Source organism: Lagenorhynchus albirostris, chromosome 11, assembly GCF_949774975.1.
Source record: "Lagenorhynchus albirostris chromosome 11, mLagAlb1.1, whole genome shotgun sequence".
Classification (NCBI taxonomy): Eukaryota; Metazoa; Chordata; class Mammalia; order Artiodactyla; family Delphinidae; genus Lagenorhynchus; species Lagenorhynchus albirostris.
Window position 1 is genome coordinate 64,169,721 of NC_083105.1, and position 22,921 is coordinate 64,192,641.

The 22,921-nt window shown below is 39.9% G+C and overlaps 1 protein-coding gene and 3 non-coding genes across 8 annotated transcripts; all 4 read left to right on the top strand.

The window, feature by feature from the left end:
• Positions 1 to 37: 37 nt before the first annotated feature.
• KANSL2 (KAT8 regulatory NSL complex subunit 2) lies at positions 38 to 19,793 on the top strand. 5 transcript variants are annotated; one of them, XM_060166396.1, is made up of 10 exons: positions 38 to 161; positions 721 to 979; positions 1,772 to 1,950; positions 2,461 to 2,575; positions 7,207 to 7,374; positions 7,586 to 7,748; positions 9,080 to 9,176; positions 13,346 to 13,599; positions 18,300 to 18,419; positions 19,109 to 19,793. In XM_060166396.1, exons 2-10 carry the CDS (start codon positions 729 to 731, stop codon positions 19,238 to 19,240), a joined length of 1,479 nt encoding a protein of 492 aa, XP_060022379.1. In that variant the 5' UTR covers positions 38 to 161; positions 721 to 728; the 3' UTR covers positions 19,241 to 19,793. The 5 variants fall into 5 exon arrangements, with proteins under 5 accessions (XP_060022379.1, XP_060022382.1, XP_060022380.1 ...); XM_060166399.1 differs by having other exon boundaries at positions 13,346 to 13,497; XM_060166397.1 differs by lacking the exon at positions 38 to 161 and adding an exon at positions 181 to 364.
• Positions 9,267 to 9,403, top strand: LOC132530104 (small nucleolar RNA SNORA2/SNORA34 family). The gene has a single exon (XR_009543662.1). It is a non-coding gene; the product is annotated as a small nucleolar RNA SNORA2/SNORA34 family (small nucleolar RNA).
• Positions 17,010 to 17,141, top strand: LOC132530108 (small nucleolar RNA SNORA2/SNORA34 family). The gene has a single exon (XR_009543666.1). It is a non-coding gene; the product is annotated as a small nucleolar RNA SNORA2/SNORA34 family (small nucleolar RNA).
• On the top strand, positions 18,752 to 18,888 carry LOC132530105 (small nucleolar RNA SNORA2/SNORA34 family). The gene has a single exon (XR_009543663.1). It is a non-coding gene; the product is annotated as a small nucleolar RNA SNORA2/SNORA34 family (small nucleolar RNA).
• Positions 19,794 to 22,921: the final 3,128 nt, after the last annotated feature.

The following is a 22,921-nucleotide window of genomic DNA, read 5'->3' on the forward strand; positions in this document are numbered from 1 at the left end:
CGCGCCTTTTCTCAGCGCCCCGCCCTCCCAGGCTTGATAGGTAGCCAATGGTGACACAGAGTTGTAGGCGCAGTAGCCAATCAGCGGTTGGGAGCCCGGAAAGGAATGGTTAGAAGCGACTGGCGCTGCCAGACCGTAAGCAGCGTGGCGTGGCTGCAAAGGTAAGATGGCGGCGGCGCTTGCTCTTCGCCTTTGCAGTTAAGCTGCTGCTTGCCCCGTCTGTCCGTTCCGAGCTGCTACTCTGCCTCAAGTCAGCGTCAGAGTCAGTCTCCTCTAGGCTCCCAGAATCCAGATTCTCCGGTGCCCGGAGCTTTAGGACAAAATGGCGCTTGCACGGGCCGCCGAGGATGGGCAGGGCCCAGCCGTGAGCTCTGAGGCGGGCCGGGACAAAGGCAGCGTGCGCGGAGGCGGGGGTGGCGGGTGGCCCTGCGGGTTTGCCGCGCCGCGTCGGGCCGGCGCTGGCGCTTCGCCCTCGTGCTGCGGCTGTGCGAGCCCTTGAGATGCTTTCAGCCTGGCGGTGGTCGGGGTGGGGGGTGGGCTTGGACTGGGAAGTTGAGGTGAGGCAAATTCACTAACGCCTGGGGGGACCTGGACGGAGGGGAGTTAAGGAGCGTGACTTCCGCTTGTCTTTTAGAAGCCATGCGCAGTCTGCCCAGATATCGTGGAGCAGGAATTTTCGGGAAGGGTAAGGGCTTTTTGATCTTTTGTGTGACCCTGCAGGTTCTGGTATGAACAGGATTCGGATCCACGTCTTGCCGACCAGTCGGGGGAGGATCACCCCAGTGCCCAGGTCTCAGGAGCCCCTATCTTGTTCGTTTACTCATCGCCCATGCTCGCAACCTCGTCTGGAGGGGCAGGAGTTTTGCATTAAGCATATACTTGAAGACAAGAATGCCCCTTTCAAGCAGTGTAGTTATATATCTACGAAGAATGGAAAAAGATGTCCCAGTGCTGCCCCAAAGCCTGAGAAGAAAGATGGGTATATATGTATAGATATCTGTCGTTTGTACTTTCAGTTTTTAAGTAAGAGGAGGATGTGGCATGATGTGGGTTGGGAATAGCTGCCTAGTTTTTTATGTCACGTGCTTGTAAAATTGAGGTTATGGGTATATCCTTCGAAAATTTAAAAAAATGGTGAAAACTGTAAGGAGACAACTCCCATTTGGGTCACTTTGTTATCTCTTTGGATCTTTTCCCTTATCTGTAAAATAAGGATTATTCTTAACCCTAGGTTCCACGACTCTTGGCTGTCCTTGAGCCTTAGGTAATAATGCAAAATCGTATTAATATATATGTATTTTTCTGGGAAAAACTTCATAGCTTTCATCATTTAAGCAAAAGTATCTATGCAGAAACATGACTAGGTAATTCTGCATATATCATTTGGTTTTAAAATTGTGGCCTGCATCTTATTACCTACAGTGGATTGATACTGAAGTAAAATGTTGTCTTCCAGAACCAGTTTTGAAAGATGAAAGTGAATCTCTTTGATTTGTTGTGAAATGATGTCAGCATTTTTAGAGATGGAATGTTTTGTTTGATGGATAGAGCACTACTAGGTTATGCTCCCTGCATTTCCCATTAGTAATACCAAATGAGTTGACCTTGGGCCAGTTAAATTATTTAGCTTTACTGGCATTTTTAATTTATAAATGAAGATAATAGTCATTTTAGTTTCCTGAAAATGATCTAAAGATCAGTGTCTGTGAAAACAGTTGAACTCTTTTAAGAGAGAACCAGAGTATAAAATGTTAATATTTTGTCTCCTTAGGGTGTCCTTCTGTGCTGAACATGCCCGTAGGAATGCCCTTGCACTTCATGCTCAAATGAAGAAGACCAATACAGGGCCTGTGGGTGAAACACTCTTATGCCAGCTGAGCTCATATGCCAAGTCAGAGCTGGGTCCTCAGACTCCAGAAAGTAGCCGCAGTGAAGCCAGCCGAATTCTGGGTAAGGGTCTTCTCTCCCAGAATGAAAAAGGAGGAAAAAAGTTAACAAAGAACTTAATTTGGTTTAGCACAGTGCCTTGAACATACTTGCCACTTGATAGTACAATATTATTGTTAATTCGTAGGCAGTTTGGTGAGAATTTAGGATTGCCATGTTGTTCACTATTCTTTTTGGTTTTAAGTAGTGGGTGCTTAGGTTTACTACCCTGAGTTTGACTCTTTCCTTCAATGCTGTTTTTATACGTACCATCTTTGCTAGGTAAGGTAATTTCAGGAAACAGAATAATTTTGAGTTGGCCTTTCTGTCCCTTTGAGGGCATGGTTAACTCATTTGTGTTACAAGTACTCATACTTGGGATGTATTTTCTTAAGCCATTTTTGTTTGTCAGTGCCTCTGTACTAAGCTTTTTTAATTTTAAGATTTGGGTTGATGTGTTAAGTAATCTAGTTTTGTGTGGTGGAGTTACAGAGGTGGGAAGTCTTAATGGCTGCTCTCCCTTCCTTGCCTCAGATGAAGACAGCTGGAGTGATGGGGAGCAGGAACCCATTACTGTGGATCAGACATGGAGAGGTGACCCTGACAGTGAAGCTGATAGCATAGACAGTGATCAAGAAGATCCCCTAAAGTAAGTTGTAACTCCACATAGGGCTTTTAAATATTTTAGTAGTTAGTATGTGGAATGTAGTACTGCATGCTGTTTAGTAGATTAATAACCTAGGAGGGTTGAAGATAGCTATTTGTGAGCAGTAATAAATAGCTTCTGCATATTAAAGTGTCATTGTTCATCACCATCTTGCTTCAGGGTAGGATTTGATTCTTTTTTTAGAAGTCTTGTAATTTGGGAAAATTTTGGGACATCAGATTCTACACATGAGAAAGTGTAGGGGAGAAAATAGATTTCTTGGACATAGGAGTGGGAGGTGGGTGGAGATCAGTTAGAGAAGAGAAAATTGATGTGAATTGGTTCTTGGCTTAAACCTCAGGAATAATAAAGTGATTATATTTGAATAACTACTTTTTTTTGCAAAGTTCTGTCTGATTAATTTATTTGTTTAAGAAAAATTAAAAGGTGTTCAGGAGCTTCCTTTGGTTTCATGCCTAAGAAAGAGAAACTGATTTAGAAACCCAGAAGTGAGTAATCAGCCTAATTATATCTTACTAAGGTTCTGCTTGTTACTTAACCCATGTTCGCTTTGGAGTTGTAGACATATTGCCACTCAGAAGTCTCATGTTTCTATGTCTCATGGTTTGGGTTGAGTTTTTGTTTTCTTTCTGATTTCTGTCTCATGACACTTCTCACTGACAGTCAGGTGGAAGAACTCTGAATAGTGGGAGGGGTAGTGAATTTCTAGACTTGACTGTGTTTGACAAATTCTTAGAATAGCATTTTCTTCGTTCCTTGGATTCTGAAGTTTATAAGAGGTCATTTATGATTACACTTTCTGAGTAGAATAATTTCATCTATTTAACTAATCTCGATGTAGTAAGCTATTCAGGAAGTACTTGTTTGGAGAGTCCATCTAAGTAGTTTGAGAAGGAATGTTTGTTTCAGGATTCTTTTACAGTAGAAGCTTTATACCAAGCAACATATATGCTGTTTTTTCCCCCCCCTCTCCTCCATTGTGCTTCTAGAAATGCCAAACTTGCTTCTTTGAGGAGGTGTACACACTGTAGGGTCACAGAGTGACTGTCTTTTGGTGTGGTAAACGCTTGCTTCTTTGAGGAGGTGTACACACTGTAGGGTCACAGAGTGACTGTCTTTTGGTGTGGTAAACGCTCAGTTTTGAAGGTCCAGAAACTCGATTTTGTTAGTAGTAATCTAGAGTGGATCAGTCTCTAGCGGACACATTCATTCTAATCTGACTTAACAAGAGATTGCTATATAAACCGAAATACCAGTTAATTTTATGAGAAGTATAAATGTTAAGAGGACTAGGTACTTGATGTTAGTTTCCTTTAAAAGAAACATTCAAAGGGGAAAATAAAGCCCCAGATGTGCTCAACTATTAGGTAACTAAATATAAGGCTTTCCTTAATTCTCCCAGTGATACTATTTAAAAAAATTTTTGACCAACTAAAATCCAGTTGTCCCTCATAATTTGAGGGGAATTGGTTCCAGGATCTGACCCAGGTACCAAAATGCAAGGATGCTCAAGTCCCGTGGTTGGTCCTCCATACCTGGAGATACCCACCAGCGGGAGTAAATAGTACTATACGTATATGCATTTTTAGAGATGTAAATAGAGTTGTTAATTGTCTGCTTACAATATTTAATTCATTAATGTGGTTACATAATATATTTAATATAAGTAATGAAATTCTTTTAATTAAGAATTTTCATCTTTGGTGCTAATTTTTATTTATTTATTTATTTTTGGCTGCGTTGGGTCTTTGTTACTGCATGCGGGCTTTCTCTACTGGCGTCAAGTGGGGGTTACTTTCGTTGCGGTGTGTGGGCTTCTCATTGCGGTGGCTTCTCTTATTGCGGAGCCCGGGCTCTAGGCACACGGGTTTCAGTAGTTGTGGTTGGTGGGCTCTAGAGCACAGGCTCAGTAGTTGTAGCGCATGGGCTTAATTGCTCCGTGGCATGTAGGATCTTCCCAGACTAGGGATTGAACTCGTGTCCCCTGCATTGGCAGGTGGATTCTTAACCACGGTGCCACCAGGGAAGTCCTGGTGCCAGTGTTTTTGTTATCATTTTTGAATCATTAACAGTTTATAGCATATATCTTCACTTGCTTGTTTCAGAAAGGGTTCCTTTTGAATTGTTTATGATGATGTCATTAGAGATTTTATCCTACCTAGAATTATTGTTGGCATATTTTTCCCCATTGTAGGTACATGTATATGATTTCTCTCAAAATAATCATTTGCTTAATTGCTTTGTAAAAAGTAATCTTTAAAAGCTTGTTTCCAGGATCATCCAACACTGGTGAAATTTTAGCTTAAGAGTAATTGTTAAATCTTTCCCTATTTAAAAAGTAAGTTTTATCATGTGACCTCTACACGCATCCAGAACTTGTTTTGGTAAAGGTCATTTCAGGTTATTGAGTCTTCATCATTGTTATCAAAATGAAGAAATTTGAGAGAATGCACTTTTAAGAAGAGACACTATTTAATAGAATATAAGGTGACTCTCTTTTTTGAAGTTGAATTCTAATAATAAATCCTACATTTATATTTGTGTATATCAGAGCAAGAAGAATTAGTACATGACTTTAATAACTAGCTGTGAATGTCTGGGACATCCATCTTTAAATAAATGATCCATTTTTCACATGAACTAGGCATTCATATTAGTTAGGGCGCTCATCCTCTCCCACCCCCACCCCAAATGATTTGTAGTAAATTCTAATTTTAGTGGCTTCCCATTTATAAATTATAGTCCCCAGATCATTGGTTAAATTCTCTTCTGACAGGGTACAATGAAATTAGTTTCATTTTAACAAACTTGGTACTATGTTAAGGCCTCAGTATTTTAGGGGGTACAGACATATTAATGCAGACATGCCCCATTTTCCTGAATATGAATAACCTAGTCACCTTTTTTAGACCTTAGATATTTTTAAAACCTTTTCACATTTTCTGATAGTCTTAGATTTTGTCATTTCTGTAATTATCTGGGTTTTTTTTCATGTTTTGGTTCTTAATTTCTTTTCACTTATTTTTATCAGAGTACTTTGTAGTTGTAGTTCTCTTATACACAGGTAGTTTTGTCTCCTATTTATATTTAGGAAAAGTTTTTGGCAGAGATTACTTGCTTTCAGTCCTAAAGTTAATAATTTTATTCTGTGTATTTCAGTGATTTAAGAGTTAAATTTTAAAGAGCACATATTTTTGGATTCAAAATTAGTATGTAATTTGTGTGTATTGCCTTTTAAATAACAGAAATAATTTTTACTCAGTCAAAATATGAAAATAGCAAGTCAGGGTATATATCTAGCTTGTTCTTTCTGTTTATATAATGATCACATAAGACAAATGGAACCAAAAATCTTTTAAATTTGCAGTTAATCCCTTAAACTTTGAGTTAAATCAGAGGCAGGAACCAGTCTTTAATTAAACTGACATTTAAACTGATTTGCTTATGCGACCTCATTAATCACTAGAATACTTTTTTTTTTAAGTTCTGTTGATTCATATAGTTGGTGGCAAAACTTAATAAAGTTGGGCTTCCCTGGTGGCACAGTGGTTGGGAATCCACCTGCCAAGGCAGGGGACACGGGTTCAAGCCCTGGTTGGGGAATATCCCGCGTGCCGCAGACCAACTAAGCCTGTGAGCCACAACTACTGAAGCCCGTGCGCCTAGAGCCCATGCTCCGCAACAAAGAGAGGCCACCGCGATGAGAAGCCCGTGCACTGCAACGAAGAGTGGCCCCCGCTCACTGCAACTAGAGAAAGCCCGCGTGCAACAAGGAAGACCCAACGCAGCCAAAAATAAATAATAAATAAATTTATTAAAAAAAAAAAACTTAATAAAGTTGCTGTGGATCTAGATCTTTGGCAAAGGGTTACTCCAGGGTACGATATTTTGAGAATATTGTTAAAATGAGCTGAGGACATTGACTAGCCATTGTGACCAGTGTTTTGAGGGCCTGTGTAAACTCCAAAATACAAGTGTATTTTTATTTTTTATTTCTATTTAATTTTAATTAATTTATTTTTGGCCATGTGGCTTGTGGGATCTTAGTTCCCGGACCAGGGGTTGAACCCGGGCCCTCAGCAGTGAAAGCACGGAGTCCTGACCACTGGACCGCCAGTGTATTTCCCTACGAGTATATTTTTAAATTAGAAGTCATAATTGTTTGTTATCTTTTGTGCTTTAATTAAAATGTATTGAGATACATGCTGCTAAATTAAACACTCTTAAGCTGTCCTGACTGTGATTTTTCTGTACTAAAATTATTAAATGGAACAAGAATGTAGATTAATAAAAATTTTGAGTATTCTATATCTTTACTCCTATTAAAACATAATGCAAATAACTGGGGAAAATAATGAAACATTTCCCTTTTCCCATATTGTGATATCGTACATTAGTATCCATTCTTGGGAATTTTCTTTTTTGTTTTGTTTTTGAGTAACAACTTGAATGGTAAAATGCTGTGTGAAAACATTCCTGTTTAATAAGGTGATTGTCTCAGCACTGACTGTTGAATAGCAAATCTAAGTCTCACCTTCACTCCTTTTTCCTTCTAAGCTTGGGTTTTATTGTTGTGCTTTCTTATCCTTTTTGAATTGTCTCTTTTATTTTAGGCATGCTGGTGTCTACACAGCGGAAGAAGTGGCCCTGATTATGCGTGAGAAGCTTATTCGTTTGCAGTCTTTGTACATTGACCAGTTTAAACGACTTCAGCATCTACTCAAAGAGAAGAAGCGACGTTACTTACACAATCGCAAAGTGGAACATGAAGCTCTAGGCAAGTTTTATGCCAGTTCCGATAAGCTGTTGTGGGTTCAACATGTGAATTTCGTAGTAGTTAGACTTCTGTCTTGTTACCTGGGCTGGAGAAGGATTTGCTTTTGAAGCTGTTGTATGGGCAGATTTCTCTGATTTCTTCTTGTTAGTTTGGGGACGCATCCTTGATTGGTTGCTTGGCAGATAACATCTTGACTGTTGTGACGTTCTAGGTAGTAGTCTCCTGACTGGCCCAGAGGGACTTCTTGCCAAAGAACGAGAGAACTTAAAGCGTCTAAAATGTCTTCGGCGGTATCGTCAGCGCTATGGAGTAGAAGCCTTACTACATAGGCAGCTGAAGGAGCGCAGAATGCTGGCCACAGATGGTGCCGCCCAACAGGTAATTTTTGTATATACCTCTAAGGTGTTACATTTGTTTTATTTACAGAGTTAGGGTAATTGTCAAAACACTGTTGTACAGTCTTGGTTCTGAAATCTAACTTACTGGACGTGGGGTTTATTGAAAAGAGCACTTATCTGGAAGTGCAGAGACATGGGTTTTGGATCCCTTCTGATCAATTCTGTACCTGCACTGATAACTGAACTCTGTTTTCATCTGCATATTGAAGGGTTGCCATAGATTTCTAAGTTATTTGGTTCAGAAATGCTTCAGAAACAGGCACAGAATGCCTAATAGATTGGGACTCTTGTTTTAGAAGGCAGAATAATAGGAGCAGTGAAGGTCAGGAAGTAAGGTTGACAAGCAGAGTTAAGCGATTATTCTTAAATTTGTTCCTCAAGCCCCTGGTCTCTGCATCAGTAAGAGTAAGTCCATTTTGGGGCTTCTCTGGTGGCACAGTGGTTGAGAATCCGCCTGCCAATGCAGGGGACACAGGTTCGAAACCTGGTCCCGGAAGATCCCACATGCTGTGGAGGAACCAAGCCTGTGTGCCTCAACTACTGAGCCTGTACTCTAGAGGCCTTGAGACACTACTACTGAGCCCGTGCACCACAACTACTGAAGCCGGTGAGCCTAGAGCCCGTACTCCGCAACGAGAGGAGCCACTGCAATGAGAAGCCCGTACACTGCAACAAAGAGTAGCCCACTCTCGATGCAACTAGAGAAAGCCAGCAACATAGACCAAATGCAGCCAAAAATAAAATAAAATTAATAAATTAAAAAAAAGAGTAATTCCATTTATTTATTTTATTTTATTTATTGATTTTTTTTGCGGTACGCGGGCCTCTCACTGTTGTGGCCTCTCCCGTTGCAGAGCACAGGCTCCGGACGCGCAGGCTCAGCGGCCATGGCTCACGGGCCCAGCCGCTCCGCGGCATGTGGGATCTTCCCGGACTGGGGCACAAACCCGTGTCCCCTGCATCGGCAGGCGGACTCTCAACTACTGCGCCACCAGGGAAGCCCTATCTTTTCTATTTTTTGAGGCTCGACGTAAGATTACGATTTAAAAAGGGTTCTGCTAAAAGACAAAATAGTTTGAAAACCATTAGGCTGTGTATCACACACTTTTGTAATACGGAGGAATTGTATTTCGAATTATGGTTGATTCATTATTTGGACATGAGGTTTACATTTTTTTTTCCTTTTGCATAGTATTGGTGAATAAATTTGTTAAATGTTCAAGTTTCTAGGCTTTAAGGATACAGTTTTCTTATATAAGTAAGTGTTTTCATAGATAATTTGTTTTGACTGACCTGTTTTCTCCATTTTAGGCCCATACCACTCGTTCCAGTCAGAGGTGCTTGGCCTTTGTGGATGATGTTCGTTGTTCCAATCAGTCTCTTCCAATGACCAGACACTGCCTTACCCGTATCTTTTTGCTCTATTCAGTTTGCTAGCTAGACTGAAGGCTAGTGGGGATCTGTGATAGTTTAGTTAATTGAAGGTCTTTGTTTTCCTTTGGCCCTGAATCAAGGCCAGCAGTTTGCTGAAGCTGTTGGTTTCAAGCAGGAGCCTAAAGAAATCTCTTTCTATGGTCTGTTGGCCATTTCAGAACTTTGGAAATGTAATGGTCAATTCATTAGAAAGAAACATCTGTCATTGGTGATAGATACGGGCTAATACTCACTTGTAGTTGATTAATATTGGGATTCCAAAATTTAGAGATCCCTGATTTATTAACTCATTCATTAGAATTATAATACTGTTAAATCCAATTACTACAAAAAAATTGCTGAGGATCCAAAAACAGTTGGATGATTCTGAAATGTGATCTTTCTTTGAATATTATCCTTTTATGGTCAGGGCCCTGACTTGTGTATTTTAGACTTCATTCAGATAGGAAACTTACATTTACTAGTGGGCTGTAAAAGTTTTTGAGCTGTATATTGAATTGTGAAAGTGCATCTATATGGTGGACATTGAGAAAGTTACTTTCACAGTAAATGCACTATTTAAATATGGTGATCTTCATTATATGAAAGGCATAAATCTTGCTGGATTTCATTTGCCTGGCAAGATATACAAATATTTGGAAAGTAAAATGTATTTTCTTTAATAAGAAGGGAAGGAAGACTTTCTTGCTCTTTTGAAAGGAAAACTGATTTTTTCTCTATTCTGCTTATTAAATATTTTACCAATTTATTAATTATTGTAACAAATGTCTGGTAAAGGATTACTGTCCTTAATATATAAAATTCTTGTGCAGAGTAATTAAAAACTAAAGATAAATGCTCAAAACATAATTGGGCAAAGGCTATCTATGGACAGATTAAAAGTAGAAGTGGCTGATAGTTGAAAAGTATTTACCTTTACTATAAATAAGTGAAATAAGAAATAAAACAAGGAAGTTTTTTTAATCCATACTTATTTTTTTTTGGCTGTGCCGCACGGCTTGTGGGATCTTAGTTTCCGAACCAGGGGTTAAACTTGGGCCCTGGCAGTGAGAGCCCTGAGTCCTAACCACTGCACTGCCAGGGAATTCCCTAATCTATAAATTTGAGACTTATCTATGTATGAGATTTAATGAGAAAGTTTCAAAAGTTCGTGAGGGAATGGTGAAATGGGCCCTTCTAAACTCTGCCAGTGGGACTGTAAAGTGGCACAGGCTTTTAGAAAGCAGTTTGAGAATATTCATATTCTTTGATATGATAACGTCACCTCTGAGAATTTATTTTAAGACGATAATCAAATACAGACGATTATTGTTACACAGAATTCCTCCAACCGGAGAGAGCCTTAAAATTTTCAGAGATGGGGAATAGAGAGGAAAATTGTGACACAGCATAGTATGGAATATGTTCAGGAATTAAACATTATGTTTAACAAAATTTATGAATGACATAGGAAAATGTTTGATAGTGACAAAAATAGAGTATGGAATTCGGTAGAGTATGTTTTAACTACATGGAACTAATACTAGGAGGGAATGTAACAGAAATGTGACTATTTTTGGATGGTGGGGTTATGAATGCCCTTTTTCCCTCTGCTTTGTACTTTTCAGGTTTTCTTCAGTGACCTTGAATTACTTTATAAGGCAAAAAACCCAGTTTATGGATATTGAGTATTTTAGACTTACAGCACTATACTCAAGATAGTTTATTAGAATATTAATATTTTAAAAAGCAAAGTTGAAAATGTATGTGAAAAGAGAAGGGAAGTATTATTTTTCTCTTTTATGCTCTTTTCCTTTCCGCTCTGTAGTTGCCTAAGTCACTTACCCTTCCTTAAGTCCTTATCCCAGAGAAAGATGCGACTGCCATTGGTGACCTGTTAACTCTTTACTCTGGTCTAATGGAGACACCACTGGACTGAAAGTGAAGGACCCAGACTCTAGTTGTAGGTCAACCATTCCCTTCTTTGTCTGTTGTCCCTATCTGAAAGGAAAGGGGGTGGAGGAGGATGGGGGAGGGCTTTTCAAGGATACTGTGATATTAAATAAAGAGACTTGTGAAAATCCTTCGAATTACATGAAAAAGGTTCCAATTGAAACAATTTAATGGATTCACATTTAAAATTTTAATAATTTAAATAAGATTGAGCTTCTTAAGCACATAGAGATTACAAATCTGATTGTTCCCATCAGATTCATGTTTGTTCATTTGAGCGCTGATTTTCATTGAATAATTATTTGTTTACTTTGAGCTATATACTGTTCCTTTAGAGTAGTGCTTCTCAACCGGGGCCACTTTGTACCCCATTTGGCAGTGTGTGGAGACATTTTTGTTTTGTCTTAACTCTGATGGGGGTGCTACTGACATCTAGTGGCCAGAGGCCAGGAATGCTGCTAATAAACATTCTACACTGCACAGATAGATAGCCGTAATGCCAGTGGTGGCAATGCTATGAAACTCTAATTTAGAGTTTATCAAGTTCTAAGGAATGGATTGAAAAAAATGGCTTCTGTTCAAGAGGGTTTATTAGGTTTAAAATTTATAATGTACATTAGATTTTTTAACTTCAAAAAATTACCTTAAAATTTGGGGGATGAAAATTACCCATTCTTCCATAATCCTGGGTACAGTTTACAGAAAATTTTGCTTTCTGGTTTAAAAAATAGGCCCAAGTTTGAAATAATAGTTGTCTATTAATCTAGGGAAAATAACCATGTAGTTAGGATTTCAGGAAATGATAAAACTTGAGTAAAATATTTTGTAGAGTGACTCGAATCAGAATTTTGTTATCTGATCATGATTTCAATGTTGATTCATCCCACAGAACTTCTTTGCCAACTTGGAAATATAGCCTTTTTCTGCTTCTACCCTTAAGAGAAGTTGTTAGGGCTCCTGGAGCATTCCTGGACTACTTCTTTCCATGCGCCATAAGCAGTTATTTTCTTCTTCCCTTTGTTTTTTAAAAATCTTTTTTTTTTTTTTTTGGCTGCATTGGGTCTTTGTTGCTGTGCGCGGGCTTTCTCTGGTTGCGGCGAGCGGGGGCTACTCTTCCTTGCGGTGCGGTGGCTTCTCTTGTTGTGAAGCATGGGCTCTAGGCACGTGGGCTTCAGTAGTTGTGGCACGTGAGCTCTAGAGCGCAGGCTCAGTAGTTGTGGTGCACGAGCTTAGTTGCTCTGCGGCACGTGGGATCTTCCCGGGCCAGGGCTTGAATCCGTGTCCGCTGCATTGGCAGGCGGATTCTTTTTTTTTTTTTTTTTTTGCGGTACGCGGGCCTCTCACCGCTGCGGCCCCCTCCCGCTGCGGAGCACAGGCTCCGGACGCCCAGGCTCAGCGGCCATGGCTCACGGGCCCAGTCGCTCCGCAGCATGTGGGATCTTACCGGACCGTGGCACGAACCCGCGTCCCCTGCATCGGCAGGCGGACTCCCAACCACTGCGCCACCAGGGAAGCCCGGCAGGCGGATTCTTAACCACTGTGCCACCAGGGAAGTGCTCTTCTTCCCTTTGTTTTTGGGATCATAACAGGACTCCAGTGATGCCACCCCCCTGAAAAAGGGTGTGTGTGTGGAAATTTAATTTTATTTCCTGTCAGGATAGGATACCTAGTTACTATTACTGGAGCTTCTATTTTCCCCAACACCCTGCTTCTTTAAACAAATGTATCATGTAAACATTTTGGAAACAAGGTTCAAAAAGTTTTGAGGAAGTTTTTGCCCCTCTGCTTAACAGCAGAAACAACATTGTATCTCTTGACTCTTGGAAGGGGTTGCTAGGGGCCTCTGCAAGCTATTTGCATTTACCATGACATGTTTCTTCTGAATAGGTACAGTTTTCTAGGATTCTTAACTGCTGTTTGCTTAGCACTATGTTTTGAAATGTTTTTCATTTGACTCATAGGGAGAACAAGATTAGTGTCGCTACTTTAAATGGAGGTTGGGGACTAGTTTTACATTACTGGTAGAGCTAGAGTTACGCTAGTAAATGACAATTTGAGAAGTAACTTTAAAAATTGCTACCTGCATTTGGTTCTGTATCAGATGTAACCAAATATCATGTGTTGTCCAGACCTTGAATTTTACACGGCAGACACCTCCTTTTTTGTGCCTCCGATAGATCCATTTTATTTCCCTTGACCATTTTTCTACAGATATTTGTCAGGACACGAATCAGGTTCTCTTCAAATGCTGCCAGGGGTCTGAAGAGGTACCCTGCAACAAACCAGTTCCTGTAAGCCTCTCTGAGGATCCCTGCTGCCCACTGCATTTCCAGTTGCCTCCTCAGATGTATAAGCCCGAGCAGGTACTGTCTGTGCCAGACGATCTGGAAGCCGGCCCCATGGATCTGTACTTGAGTGCTGCTGAGCTTCAGCCCACTGAGAGTTTACCTCTGGAGTTCAGTGATGTAAGTTAGAGAAGCTCTGCTCTGGTTGGCCCTTGAGGCAAGGCCTTATTTATTAATGGTGAGAATAGGTTAGTCTTTTGTGGTTTAAAAAAAAACAACTTTGATAAGTTTTTTGAAATGATATGTGTGTATGGTTGTATTTGTATGTTAACATATTCATTTAGAGACAGTTTAAATTTACAGAAGTTTTTTTTTCTGAGGGAATGATAAGGGAAATTTTAAACTAAGGGAAATTGGAAAGTCAAGATTATGGTTGGATTTGTGTCGCTGGGAAATTTGGTGCCCATCCACAAGGTAAGTAACTCACTTGAATCTTAATAATACAAATGAATTCTGATATCTACTTGACAATGTAAATTTGTGTTTTGGCCCTATAAAAGTTCTCATTTTCAGATTAATGTGTCCTCCCCTAAAAATGACTCTAAACTTAGCTCTGCATACTGTTTTTCATTTTTGATATGTTATTAAAGATTCTGTTGTGAATGGACCAGAACAACAGTGATCTCCCTAAATATTTACTTTTATAGCCTTCTAAGTGTGTACACTACTCTACCTTTTTCAGTCTGCTCCTTGATTGGTCCCAGCGCATAAACCCATCTCTGATTGCATTTGTTTCCTTAATTAGCACTACCCTACTATATCATTCACTTCAGGGATCAGTTGACATTCCATCTTTTTTTTGGCACTTTGCTTAATCTTTAGCCTTTTGGATAAAGGTCTTCATTATTTATTCTGAAGATAATTCTTCTGAATTTCATAATAAAGGTGTATCAATGTATAACCATGACATATTTAAAGTGATAAATCTAAATGGAAAATTCAGTATAGGTTACAAGATTGTTTGCCTAGGGGTAGAAGCAGGATTTGGGTGGCCTCGAGTGTTGCTCACTAAAGAAGATATATCAGGACAGGCTAATATCTGAAAAAGTGGCACTAAGAGTAAACTGATTCCAGGGAATTCCCTGGTAGTCCAGTGGTTAGGACCCGGCACTTTCACTGCTGTGGCCTGGGTTCAGTCCCTGGTGGGGGAACTAAGATCCCACAAGCTGTGCAGAGTGGCCCCCAAAAAGAGTAAACTGATGCCAATTAACTACGCCCCCTCCTTTTGTGGCTGTATACTGTTAGTAGGATTAGTGAACTTGATTTTTGTCACTTCATTTATAACAAACTTATAATTTTTGTTATAATCCTGATTATAATTGCTTTTTAAAAAGTTTCTTTCAAACAGATTCATAGAATATGAGAACCTTAGAGATTATATACTCCAGTGCTTCCCAGAGTTTTCCAATGAGATTATGTTGAAGAGAGTAAATGAATAGATAGCCCTAGATTGATACAGATTTTTGTCCACTTCCCTTCATTTTACATGTGAAGAAAACCCAAAGAGGTGCTATCTTTCCTTTTTTTTTTAACTTAGTAACGAGCAGATTTATAGGGTCTAAAAAATAACCTAATCACTACATTGCCAAATTCCCTTCAAATATTAATGTACATATGTAAGTAACTAGCACATGGGTTTTACATAGATGTACTAGGTTATTAACTTTTATTTCATCTGATTGTTAATTTCTAGAGCCATTGCTATTTTGACCTTTTTGCTTTTCCCCTTTCACATGTTTTTGCGTTAGTTTTAAATAGTGTTTTCTTAAACTTCTGATGATCTAGAGCTAAGAAAATATGACTGTTCCAGTATGTTTGAAGATTATGTTCTTGTTTGCTCTTTGGAGAATAGTAACACAAAACATTAGAGATTATAAGATGTGATCATAGCCTAAAAGTGACATTTAAGGAATCTTAATTTTTAAACATTTAAAAATATATTGTCAGATCTTTTAATATTTATTTTATGGTGTGAATTTTGTAAAGAATGTATGAGAAGTAAGTTGATTTTTGAGAATCTCATGGGTTTTTAAGATGGACCTTTGTTAGAGGTTTAAAAATGATAATCAGCTATTTGTACTTGATCATCTGTTATGTTTGAATTAATGTACTTTAGATGAACCACGTTGGTCGTTAAAAAGTAGTTTTATTCTTAATCTTTGGAGGTAGAAATTCTCCAGAAAATGTTGAAACAGTTCTGTTTTAGAAAAGAGTTTTTGTCCTCCCGTAAATTCTGGATATATTTAACTAGTCTTTTGCTGGGTAAAAATAATTTCTTAATTATGTGAATTCCACCCAGCAATCTTACCTATGTTCTTTCTTAGATATCATTTCTGTTATACTTATTAATAATTTCTGGTAACTTTACTTGTGGGAGGACCAGGTATCAGATATTCATATGGGTAAAAGTTCAGCCTTTCATTCTGGATATTAACACTTGCCTGTTTTCTGTCCTTTGATCCGAGGATATTTGACAAATAAGAATTTAATACCTTAATCCTATTACTTTGAGCTTGCTCTCTTTTTGTGTTTGTTTTTTGAGCTCTGTTTTTGACATAGAACAAAATGTGGATTCTGTCTTTGTGTCCTGATTCATTCCTCTTAGGATAGGCATTTCTGCTGATCCTTTCTTCTCTTATTTTAGGTTCCTGTTCCCAATTTTAATTCTTAATAAAAGACAACACTGAATATGTGAGGAAAGCCTTTTCAGTATCTGTTTTTGTTTGAAAAATTTCTGTACCACTGTTATCTTGAGACTTGGAAACCTTTTGCCACACTGCTTAAATGGGTTCTTTTAAATTTCAAGTTAATTATTTATACAGCTGACCCTTGAATGACAACGGGCTTGAACTGTGCAGGTCCACTTATACACAGCTTTTTTTCCCAGTAAATTCTTACTACAGTCTACATGATCCACAGTTGGTTGAATCTGAGGGTATAGAACCATGGACAGAGAGGGCTGACTGAAGTTATACACGGATTTCTGACTGTGGGCATCAGTGCCCCTAACCACGGCGTTGTTCAAGGATCAAGTGCATAATAATTGTGCATACTAAAAGAATCGGAGAAAACAGTTCACAGTCTTACTTAACAGTGTGAGAACATGGTGGTTTCTGTGGATAGTACAGAAGTTTCTAACACATCTGACGTAGATGTTAGGTAGCCAGCTGTATCCTTTTCCTTATGTTTCTGCTTAAGTTGAGCAGCTTTAAGTCCAGCACATCCTTTAATTGTGTTCTTTTCTTTACCTTAATTATCTTGAGGATGTGATTCTTGTTTTCGGTGATCAGCACAACAAAGAAAGGGAAAGGATTTCAAACTCTTAGACTTCTTTTAAAAGCACAGAACTTAGCTTTTCTCTAGAAGCTCAATTACTGGAAACATAGAGCCTCTATAAAGTAGCTTGGACACAGGAGAGTACAAACCCTTGGGTAGTTTTCACTCTTGGGAAGCAGAGTTTAGCAGTAGATGCTTAGACAGCAGAGGGATGAAAGTCAGTTTGACATATTGTCTGAGCCTTTATAGTGCTTTAGACCCTGAATCAAGACCAGTAGTTTGCTGTAGCTATTGGTTTCACGCAGGAGCCAAGAGCAGTGTCTTCCTATGGTCTGTTGGCTTCAGCCCCTCTGCGGGAATGGCCAGTTCAGTTGGAAGAAACATAGTCTGTAGAATACAATGTTTTGTGCGTGTGTGTGTGTGTGTGTGTGTGTGTTATTTATTTGGCTGTGCCTTAGTTGTGGCACTCGGGATCTTCCTCACTGCGTGTGGGATCTTAGTTGCGGCACATGGGATCTAGTTCCCTGACCAGGGATTGAACCCGGGTCCCCTGCATTGGGAGCTCAGAGTCTTAACCACTGGACCACCAGGGAAGTCCCCCTGTGTGTGGGTGTTTTAAAGAGCAATTGGATATGTTAGGTTTAAGAATCAGGGGCTTTTCTCTGTGGGGATAGGGACTTAACTAAAATATTTCCTGGCCATTCGGAAGGACTTTGAGTTTTTCATCTTCCTTCTTTCTTCCCCCATCCCTTTTCCTCTTTTGCTCCCTGGCTCGCTTTGTGGCCATTAGAATATTAATCAAGTGGTCTCATATTGTCCAATCTATTAAGTCAGTATTTCATGTTAATTTGCATGTATGCTGATTGTCCATATTAGATTCATTGCTGGTGAACTTAGATGCCGACTACAGTTAGTCTTAGAAGTATATGCTTTTTTTTTTTTTTTTGGTCACGTGGATCCTAGTTTCCCAACCAGGGATTGAACCTGTGCCCTTGGCAGTGAAAGTGCAGAGTCCTAACCACTGGACCACCAGGGAGTTCCAGTATATGCTTTTTAAAAATATTTCTTTTTGTGGTAAGATATTTGTAATGTAAGATTTACCATTTTAAAGTGTACAGTTCAGTGGTATGAAGTACACTCAAAACATTGTGCAACCATCACCACTGTCAATTTCCAGGGCTTTTCTGGCAGTGCAGACAGAGACTGGACTCATTAAACTGTAACTCCCACTGCCCCTCTATCTCCAGCCCCTGGTAGCTCCTCTTCTACCTTCGCCTCTGAATTTTTCTGTTCAAAAAAGATATGCTTTTTAAAGCTACTATAGTGGTCTGTGCTTTATATTTGGCAGCAAGGAAAAAATTCTCAGTGCTTTTCAATCTTATCCCATTTGTTGCACACTCTGGGGAACTCGTTATTTGTTTTAAAGGTAGGCGAGGGGTGAGGGAAGTAAGGGAGAATTCTTCGAGGTTCGCTGAAAAATGCCAGCTTTAGCTTATTGGTCCCTTTGATATTGCTGATAGGCTTTTTTCTCTTTCCTTTCCTAGGACTTGGATGTTGTGGGTGACGGTATGCAGTGCCCTCCTTCACCCTTGCTTTTTGATCCTTCAGTAACCCTTGAAGATCATCCTGTAAAAGAAATTGCTGAAGGCCCAGTGGATATTTTGGCAAGTGAAGAATACCTCCAGCCAGGCAGAGGGTCCCCTGCTGGCTGTGGCCAGCATGTACTCCTGGGGGTCGGGGTTGTCATCACTAGCTGTGCAGGTGCTCCAGATGGCACTTCTCCAGATGGGCCTTAGAGAGAACACTTACTAGCTCCTGGTCCCCGTATCTGGGAGAGCAGGACAAATTTATTTAGTTAACTAGAAAAGGTTGAGACAAGGAGTGTAAGAAAATTGTTGCTTTAAGGGAGAGTTCAGCCCTGGAATTGTTTTCATCATAGAGTTAAGCACAAGCAGCACGATTTGGCTTCTTTCTTTGAGCTTTGGGTGGGACACTCATGGCTCTGACTGAAGACCTGCAGTTATACTATAGCTGTTGGTTTCAAACAGAGGCCCAGAGGACTGTCTTCCTGTGATCTGTTGGCTGTTCTGGAAACTCAGCAGAGAATGGCTATTTCATTTGGAAGAAACAACCCACAGCTCTCCTTTCCATTGGGAGGGCCTCGGGAATGCTACAAGTAATGACTTCTGACTCCGAGGGTCAGGGATAGTTAAGTATGGGGAAGAGCAACCGCATAGAGTTATATCTGCTGTCTTGTTCTTGTTGCTACTATACATGGGCATTATATAAGTCAGATTCATGCTTCAGACCACAGTTAATGAGTTTGTAACCACAGTGACTTTTCTTTTAACAGGGCCAGATGCAGATGGCTGGAGATGGGTGCAGATCACAGGGATCCCGAAATTCTGAGAAAGCCTCTGCGCCATTGCCTCAGAGTGGAGTGGCTACTGCAAACGGAAAGCCAGAACCCGCTTCTGTCAGTTGATAGTTTGCTTTGGGAACCAGTTGACTTTGGAGGATTTGTATTTCCCATTTAAACAAGTATTTCTGACCGTCTCTCACTAAAGGACAACCTGGACTACCTTGTTTTTCTTCTGGGTTACTGAGTGCTATAGTCAAACCACATGTTGGGGGAAGGGACCAATAGTGTCTAAAAATTGTGGATGTCTTCCCACTCTAGGCAAGGAAGAGAGACAGGTGATTCCCATCGGAGCTGCTGAGATTGAGAGTATTTTGGGACTGTGCCTAAGGGGAGAGAGAGTTTTGTAATGCTGTTTCCCAAGTCTAGGGATGTTGATGGACCCAATGGCTGTTTATCTCTGTCTAGCAGCCTGTTTTAGCCTTTCCTCACTTCTCACCTAATTGGGTAATCTGAAGCCCCTCCCCTCAGTGAACTCTGACCTATAGCCTCTGAGAAAATAGCCCACAGGACTGGGCCCTCCTTAACCATCCATCTTGCTTCTAACCTATGTAAATTTCTGTAGTGGCTATCTTATGTAAGATACAATAAAAAATTATCGTACATAGTTTCTATTAAATGTTAAAATGTTATGAAAACAATCACTTGAATGCATGTTTTGTTTGTGTTTGAGAGAGAGTGTGTCTGTGTGTATTTTGGGTTTTCAGGGAGCTGCCTCTGATGGAAAAGGGAAAACAGGACACATATACTTCCATCCCAAGAAGTAAATACATTTTCAGTAACTTAATTTGCTTTTGGTTTTGGTTGGGAGGATAAGTTAAAAACCATGTAAGAAGTAAATGGAAAGGGTGGGACTTCCTTATTAAGGAAGCCTACCTACCCAGAGTTATGTTATTTCTGCAAATATCTCCCAAATGTCTTCTTTTTACCCTCTGTGCCGCACCTCTCCTCCCAATCCCATTTGTTTCTCACAATTAATGCCTGATTATTGTTGCAAAATTCTCTAAGGCTAGGAATGTGTGTATAAAACCTCTAGAGAAATTGGGCCTGATGCTGGATCACAGACATAAACTGTCAAGATTATTCTGATGATGAATCTAAGGGTAGGGTTAAAACAGACGTTCAGGTAGGGTTAATTTACCTATGCTAGAAGTTGTCTGTTACTATAATGCAATATGACAAGAGGCCAAAGATTACCTTTTATAAGAACTGAACTGAGGAACAGAGAAGGGTTGTACAGTTAACACCATCACCACCATCACCTTGGCTTTAGTTTAAATATTTACTTCCAGGGAATGGTTAGGAAATGACTCAGAAGACCCATCAGGTGAATCCTGACATCACCTGTAATAGGGCTTGCAGTATACTTTTTTACACTGTATCCACAAAGACAGATATTACTTAAGCAGCTTGAACATACCTGCTTCTGCAACAGGATTAAGATTAAAACATCCTCTTCCCATTGTTTTATTTTTTTCTTCCCATTGTTTTATTTATTTGTTTATTTTTGGCCACTCTGTGTGGCATCCAGGATCTTAGTTCCCCGACCAGGGATCAAACCTGTGCCACCTGCAGTGGAAGCATGGAGTCCGAACCGCTGGACCACCAGGGAAGTCCCATCTTCCCATTGTTTTTAAAGGTAACCTGCAAACCACTAGCATCCACATCACCCAGTGTGATTGTTTTGTAAACTCCAGTTTCTCTGGAGTTCAACTCTTACTAAGTCCCCAGCATGCTCCTCAGCGGAGCCTGCTCTTATGCTGCAGGTGATAAGGGCCCCCTTTTAAGGAACCCCTCTGTCTCTCTCACCCTTCAGCTATCTTTAAAAATTAACTGTACATTACATCCCCAGAATGTATTAATCTTATAACCGGAAGTTTGTATCTTTTGACTACCTTCACCCATTCCCCCTATCCCCACCCCTCCATCCCCCTTCACCTCTGGCAACCACAAATCTGCTTTCTGTTTCTATGAGTTTGGGTTTTTTTTAGATTCCACATTTAAGTGAGATAAGGTGTTTATTTTTCTCTGTCTCACTTATTTCACTTGGCATAATGCTGTCAAGGTCCATTGTTGCAAATGGCAAGATTTCCTTCTTACAGGAAGCTTTGTAAACAGTATGTGGCTGGGATAAAGATAGGTTGATGCCTTCAGAATCCAGCAACCAGGATAGTATAATGGGCAAGAGGTCATAGTTTCAATCTTCTTTGAATCTAGCTTCCTCTAAGTGGAGACAGTATTTTCTGGATTCCCTGTTCTTTTATTTTCCTAACACTTTGGGGTCCCCAGCTGGCTCGGCTGCCCAAATCCTACAACCTGCAATGATTGGCCACCCTGGTTTTGTAACCCCAGGTCATCAAGACTGTCACTATCCTGGCATCATCAGGCAATACCAACTGGCCTCACTGTTCAGCCCCTGTGGATGGCTGCATTTGAACAGTGTATCTAACCAAAGTCCCTCGGATCTAGTCTGCTGGTTCTAGTGCCCTCCTGCTTTGATCAGGTGTCACTTATGCAGCTGAGTCGAAGATGTAGGGATGGGAGTGATGCGTAGAGAATTGAGGGCTACGGTTTGAAAAATGACTTCTATTCCCTCCCCCAGCCCTATATTTGTGCTGCCGATTAGCGATAGCTACCTGAATGTCCTTTAAACCTCCTCTACCTATGTCTCATGACTTAGTGAATGGCATACCATCCTCTCTGCCTAAACTGGAAGCCTAGCAGTCATCCATTGTCCTTCCTCTACTCTGTAGCCCACATCTGATTGATTACTATCTGGTTGATTCTTCCTTCATAATATCCCCTGAGTTTGTCCCCTTTATCTCTACTGACATTACCTTATTTTGAACCACAGGTTGCAAACTGGTGACGTTTGCACCAGATTTGGCCATTTGATTGGGTTTAGTTTTGCACAATTTTAAAAATAAAAAAGTTACATTGAAATTTTCTTGAAAATTTGTAAGATCTAGCAATACCGGGCAGTATTCTTGCATGAAAACTTATTAATTGGAGCTGAATAGTGGCTATCTTTTTAGAGAAGTTATGTGCTTTTGATTTTTCACAGTTCCCGCCATTCCCTATTGTCTTTAGGACCTGCCTGCTTCACTCGTTTTTGTTACATGTCTGGCTCCTGCAGGGACTGGAATCTGTGACCCCTTGTTTTCTCTCTCGAGAAAACCTTCTAACTGGTTTCGCAGCCTGAAGTTTTACCCTTCTTTAACCCATACTGCAGCCAGAATGATTTTGGAAAGAAACTTTATCCAGTCACTCCACTGCTTATGCCAACCTCTAGCCTTCAGTGGTATCTCACTGTTGTCAGGAACAAACAGCTCTTTAGTATGATGACATTTAAGACCCTTCATGATCTGACCTTACTTATCTAATGTCAGCTCAAGGAAATGTTCCTTCTCTTACACATTACTCTCCAGCCATATTCAACTTCTTGGATTTATTTGAAAAGAAAGCATTAAAATGTGGCCATGTGTCTGGGGTTTGGATTCAGAAGGATATGGACTTAAAAAATTTGCTGCAGGTTTTTTTTGGCAGATACTATCAGGTTAGCAAGTTTCCTTTCTATTCCTGGTTTGCTAAATTGAAAAAAAAAATCACTGAAATTTTTCAGAAGAATTCTGCATCTATTGAGATGACTATGATTTTTCTTTTTTTATGTCTAATATGTTGAAAGAGATTTATTGCTAATTATAAGCATTTTTTTTATTCCTCATATAAACCCTACTGGTCATATTT